Source organism: Micrasema longulum, unplaced genomic scaffold (assembly GCF_059751315.1).
Source record: "Micrasema longulum isolate JH-2025_06_02 unplaced genomic scaffold, ASM5975131v1 h1tg000206l, whole genome shotgun sequence".
Classification (NCBI taxonomy): Eukaryota; Metazoa; Arthropoda; class Insecta; order Trichoptera; family Brachycentridae; genus Micrasema; species Micrasema longulum.
Window position 1 is genome coordinate 114,058 of NW_028277411.1, and position 6,526 is coordinate 120,583.

At 29.8% G+C, this 6,526-nt stretch overlaps 1 protein-coding gene across 6 annotated transcripts in view; it reads right to left on the reverse strand.

Moving 5' to 3' along the window:
- Positions 1 to 6,526, reverse strand: part of Eip63F-1 (Ecdysone-induced protein 63F 1) — a 176,142-nt gene that overhangs the window by 69,737 nt on the left and 99,879 nt on the right. For 5 of the 6 annotated variants that reach the window (XM_088243344.1, XM_088243343.1, XM_088243341.1 and 2 more), the window contains one exon: positions 33 to 176. In XM_088243344.1, the coding sequence (XP_088099470.1) occupies positions 33 to 176 (144 nt within the window). Of the gene's footprint in view, positions 1 to 32; positions 177 to 6,240; positions 6,460 to 6,526 lie in introns of those variants that run through there. The other variant, XM_088243346.1, reaches the window with a different exon arrangement.

Genomic DNA, 6,526 nt, shown 5'->3' on the forward strand with positions numbered 1-6,526 from the left:
AAATCGATAAATACAGTGAAGTGACTACTCACCCTCTGTGCTAGCGTCCTTCATGAGGTCCTGGAGCAGTTCGTCCTTGACCTCTATCCCGAGGTTTCTCAGCATGAACTGCAGCTCACTGAAGGTCACGTGACCATCACTATCTCGGTCCAGAAGACCGAAGGCCGTGCGGAGATCTGCAACAAATAACGTACTGTTTAAATACGTACTATCGAACTTAAAGTTTGATAACAAACTTACTGTCTAAAATCATATGCATTTAGTTAATTTATTTATTTTATAATTTAAGTCCGTATTATTATTATTTTACTTATTTAATCCATTAGATTATGACAGATTGTGAATCGGGAAGAATAATATTTCAAATGCATCCTACGACAGTAAATAAATACACAAACATGTACATACCCACATATATAGGTATATTCTCAGGTAGACAAATCAACAATCATTCTCCGAAACATATAAAAGGGGATAGCTGCTTAACTGTCTACATGTACAGAAAAATATGTCGATATTATGTGCAGAAGCCGTATACAGCAAACAACTTATCCTATGAATAAGCTGAATTCTGACCTGCATTCGTACGGCTTAGTTGTTTGGAACATATAAATGTATCTTTCAGTATATTTAGATTGAATATTATGCTTTCACAAACCAACTTATCAAATAAATTAGGTTTATAATTAAAATTTATCATTTAATCAAGGAACAATTTAATATATACAAAAGTACGTAGGATGCAAATACCAATCAAAACAGCGCAGGACTTAGAGGGGTTATGGTCTCGTAGGTAGTGTAGATTAGGAGGGCCAAGGTTCGAATACAGCTCTATCACAACTTGCTTCCCAATTTCTGACACGGATTTTTACCACTAAAAGAAGATGGCTCTAAAACCAAAATATTTGGGTAAATCATAGGAACGCAAATATGTTTTTTTTTCAATAGAGAAAAACTGTATTATTTGTAAAAATAAACAACTTTTAGTGGCAGTGAATAGAAATTAACTAAAATACAAGTTATAAATCGTTATATTTGAGTGTCATTTTCATATAACAATTGATTATATTGATAACGTTTTATTAATTCATTTTATCACTTCTTTGTATCTTTTTGTTACATTTTTATGAAAACTAACATATTTTACACCACCGACAAAAAATTATAACTTACAGAAAATTATCATTTAGACTGTGTAGGAATAGTTTAAAAAAGAAAATCAAATATCTTTTAATGTATTATTTGTAAAAATAAACAATTTTCTAGGGCAGTGAATTGAAATAAACTGAATTACGAGTTATAAATCGTTATATTTGAGTGTCATTTTGATATAACAATTGATTATATTCATAACTTTTTATTTATTCATTTTATAACTTTTTTGTGTCTTTTTGTTACATTTGTATGAAACTTAATATTTTTTACATCACCGACAAAAAGTTATAACATAAAGAAAATTATAATTACGACTGTGTAGGAATAGTTTGAAAGAGAAAATCAAATATTTTTAACTGCATTATTTGTAACAATAAACGATTTTCAGTGGCAGTGAATTGAAATAAACTGAATTACGAGTTATAAATCGTTATATTTGAGTGTCATTTTGATATAACAATTGATTATATAAATAACTTTTTATTTCTTCATTTTATCACTTTTTTGTGTCTTTTTGTTACATTTGTATGAAAATTAATATTTTTTACATCACTGACAAAAAGTTATAACTTAAAGAAAATTATCATTGAGACTATGTAGGAATAGTTTTAAAAAGAAAATCAAATATTTTTAATATCACCAGGCTGCTTTTTTAAATTAACATTTATAATTATTTTAAATACATTTTTTCCACTACATTTTTTTTAATACGAGTTCCGTCGCGGTAGTAACACGGTGCAGACGGCACGCAGCATCGATGATATATGTAAGTGCTAGAAGCAAACTTCGAAATCTCCATTGAAGGAATTACTGAGATATTTGCGAAAAACTTTGAAAAAAGAACTGTGAGATTTCTAATTATGCTTCGCCAACTCAATAGAGAATGCTAAGTTTGCGGTGTCAAGTAGTATAATGAGGAATTCCAGCTTAACCCGGTATAACATTTGAAAAATGATTTCGTGTACACGTGAATATTTAAAAAAATTAAAGTAGGATGAAATATCTCAAAAACGCACGCAAAAATAAATAAAAAATGTTGAAAATAGTATTCATTTTAAAATCGTAAATACTGACGTCACTCCTTATATCTACGTGTAGTATTTCCGGTTTCCGCTTTAAAGCCCCCGCACCTTGTAAGGAACGTTTTGACCATAGAAAAAACAGTATAATTTGTATAATTTGACATTCCAACCAGAGATTAGGTAAACGTTCGTAAAAACAACCATAACATAGAAATGAGCAAATTACGATCAACTAAATGAAGTAATCAAAGCAAAATTCCATAGATTCTTGTCAGGTCAGTGAAAGTAAGAACGCCAACCGTTCCATGACGTCATTACTGAAAAGTGATACACTGATTACAGTCATTTGGCGCGATATTTGATAAATGTAACTTTAAAAAATTAAATCTTTGTAAATAACGCGCAAATATATATATATATATATATATATATATATTTGCTTAGTTAAATGTTACGCTAATAGAAAAAAATAATTAGAAAACTGTGGGATTTCTCATTGAAATCTAATTTTGCAAGATTAAGAGACGGTTTTTAATTACGCTATTATTTAAGTAGGTGGGTTTTTATGTACAGTTTAATTTGGCATCAATAACTAATTGTTCGTTTTTGGTGGAAATTTCTAAGTTTGATTCTAATACCCTCATACACAGGCTAAACGCCGCAAGTGAACGCACTACACGTTTTTTATTTGATGACTTCCATTCGGGAAATTTCGACTTTAAAAATAAACCCCGTGAAAGACTGGAGACTAAGGTTGAAGACGAGAGATTAAAAGCTAAAATGGAACCGGCTCCTCTTAAACTACGACTGAGTTAGCAGCAATTTTCAACGCGAGGGATGAAACAATATTAAGTCATTTACATAAAGTCGGAGAAGTAAAAAGCTTGATAAGTGGGTTCTCCATAGGCTAAAAATGAATGGCCCGGCAAGCTTGCGTCGATGATTAACCATAAAAAAATATTCACAACTGTTAAGAGAGAGTGAATCAATAATATAAAAAAATAGTAGGTCAGAAAAAACAGGTAAAACATTAATCAAAATAAATATCGCCGCCGTTCAGGCAAAAGTCACCAACCCAAAAAACATCATACTGAAAAATTGCAATATGAAAGTTTGGAGACCACGCAAAAATCAAATTTTTGTGTTTTGAATGTTCACAACATAATTAATTATTTTTTCTTAATAAATTCCATTGGTAACTTTTTAATTACGACACATTTAAATATTCAAATTTGTTGCAAGAGAGAGGGAAAACATTTTTGAGAAGGGAATATGGGAGTCTAGTCATTTACAGGGCTTACAACCTGTCATTCGCTGGTTTAAGTGGCCGCTTTACACACTGTGTAACATTCACCATAGACTCCTTAGACCTTAGACTCCCATATCCCCTTCTCGAAAATGTTTTCTCTCTCTGTTGCAACAAATTTAAATATGAACAACTCCCTAGGGAGAAAATCCAGCCAGTCTGCAAGCATCTGGACATACTCAAAACGTTGTAACGTTTAAATATATCTGGAAGGTTTTTAATGAGGCAAGGTGGCTAAAATTTGGTTATCTAACTTTTGCTTGTTTATAATCTGGGAAATGCAAGCTATAAGAGTTAGTGACAGGAAGAAAATATTAGAAATATTTTTTATAATTTTGTGGTTTAAAATTATTTTTTATTTAAAAAGCTATTTTTTAACGTATTTCTTCAATGTTTTAATATATAAGGATATAAAGTCACAAGGTAAAAAATAAATAATTTCGATTGACGTGACTTTTCTAACTAAGTTACCTTGATGACGTTTGCCTCAGAAAGAACATAATTTTACGCTTCGAATGGCATATCATTTAACTCAATTATAATTTTTGGCTGAACGCCGACAATATATATGCAGAACATAATGACATCTTAAAATAAAAATAACACAATTCAGAAATGAAACAGAAATCACAATAATGCGTAATTTTGAAGTATGAAATGAAGCGATTATTCATTTTTTCCTAAAAAAACCTCGATAAACGTTAACAAAATTATTGTAATATATCTATTTAAACTTATTTGTACCGAAGCGCCTACAGTTTCAAAGATGGACATTATTTTTAACAGTGTTATTTTGTATTTATTTATTGACAATACTCTTGGTAAATAAATTATAGGGGACAAGAACTACACATCTGAAAAGGGAATGTTGACATTTTTCGAGGGTTTTTCAGAAAAACTCGAAACACTGGCAAATCTTAAGGAGGCTTCAAGCTTGGTGATGAAAATTTTTGTTGACCCTCGGAATTTGTCAGCCTAAGATCTTTTCATAAATAAAATTAAAAGGGTATTTAAAAGGGGCAGTTTTTTAAACAGGCACTAGATATCTTTTGGATTATAACAATTTATTCTAACTTTTTAAAAGCGTGGGATGGACTTCCTGAAATACCTGTTTTAAGCTTTGTTCAGTTTTTACTCTTGTTAAACAATCACTTAACGGTTTAAATTTATTTCTAAGAAAGTCTTATTTTTAGTATGATTTTTGTCGAAAATTGAAAAGCGTTTTAGCAATTATTTTCTTATTTATGTTACATATTATTATTGTACAAGCAGTCTATCTTGCTTGTAAAATAATAATATATATATTTCAGGACTTTTTCCGCAACTGCTGTCAATAAACTCTTAGGAATAAATTTTATTTGACAATATTTTATTAGTACACGTGTACCTAGAACTTATTTTTCACAAGAAGAGTTTTTTTTAAACATAAATGTCCAGAGTAATTCTGTGATTGAATTTATCAACAATGTTTTGAGTTTGTCCAAATTTTAGTAGACAATGACTGGATTCAACCCCCAGGGAGCTGTTAATATTAACATATTACAACAGACATGAAGAAAATTTCACATAGGGGAATAAGCGAAAAATTTGGACAAACACAAAACATTGTAAATAAATCCACCTCTTCCAACAAGAAGTATAACAATTGAAAAATATTTCAGGCGTCACCCAGTATGTAGGTGAAATAATTCAATAAAATTTAAATAATTTACAAAAAACATAAACTATTTCCTAGTAATAAATTATACGTAGAGAGTGGACTCCTTAATTTTAGAAAATTATATATATTTCAGTGCATAAAATATGTTTACTTGTATAGAGAATTGTTTAGTAATATAGTAATAGATTCGATAGTGTACTGTCAGTTCCAGGATGCAGAACTAAGCTCGCACAGAGGCACTCCTCACATGTTGGTCCTAGATCCTTCAATTTTCTAACCAAGGAACTACAAAACATCAAATCACTGGTACATTTTAAAGTAGGTTTGAGGTCTTGGATCAGCATGGGAGAATAGATTCTTTCTTTCTTAAAAAAATACATTCTTAAAAAAATAATTAAAATTAAAAATAAATGCATTTTGCAAATAAATCATGTTTTCGCAATATCAGCATACATTAATTTGGTTTTTCTTTTCTTTTTCTTTTTTTTTCATGTTCATGTCATACCATATATATAATATATGCTATTAACTTTTTAATAATTAAAAAAGGAATAGCCCACGCTCAGACGCTGAAGTCTTTGTGGGCATTTTTTCCAATTTATGTTCTAGCTTAATTGTAAGATCTATTTTCTAAAAGTGTATTTTAGTAATTATATTTCTTTGTAAATAATATGTGTATGGAAAAATAAACAAATGAAAAATAAAAATAAAAAATCGAATGAATCTCACCCGAAAAAATAAACGTTTCAGCTCTTGAACTTCACAATCGTCAACAGATAAAAGAACCGAAAGAATGTAGATGTTCAAATATAAGCAAAACGGTGAATGTTACATAATGTGTAAAGTGGTCACTCAAACCAGCCCTGTGGATGCCTAGGCTTCTATATTCCCTTCTGTAAAATGTTCCGCATGTCTTTTGTAATATGTTAAAATACATTTACATAAATTTCATAGTGTATGGTTTTATTGACCTTCGTCAGAAAATTTAAATATTACATAAAAATAGCACAATCACATTTTATGATATCTTACCGATAAAAATAATTTAATTATTTTAGAAATCTCAAACATTAAAAAATATAAAGAAACATACTTACAGAAACTATTTTTTCTTTCAGTTTTCGTAGAGGTATTCATATCGATGTATTAAAATTACGTGTCACATATTAACCTGTGTTCCACAAAAATAAACATAAGATTTTATTGGTTTTCATTTACAACACATGTTTTGTAATGTCGGCGCATGGAACACATAACTTTTCACAGATCTAGTAATTCATTTATTTTATATCATTAACTAAACAACCGACTTTCTTTCAAAGACAAACGCGACTGCTGCTGACTTGTGAGTTCGCGTTTCAATCTCGAAAACATGTGCCTTGA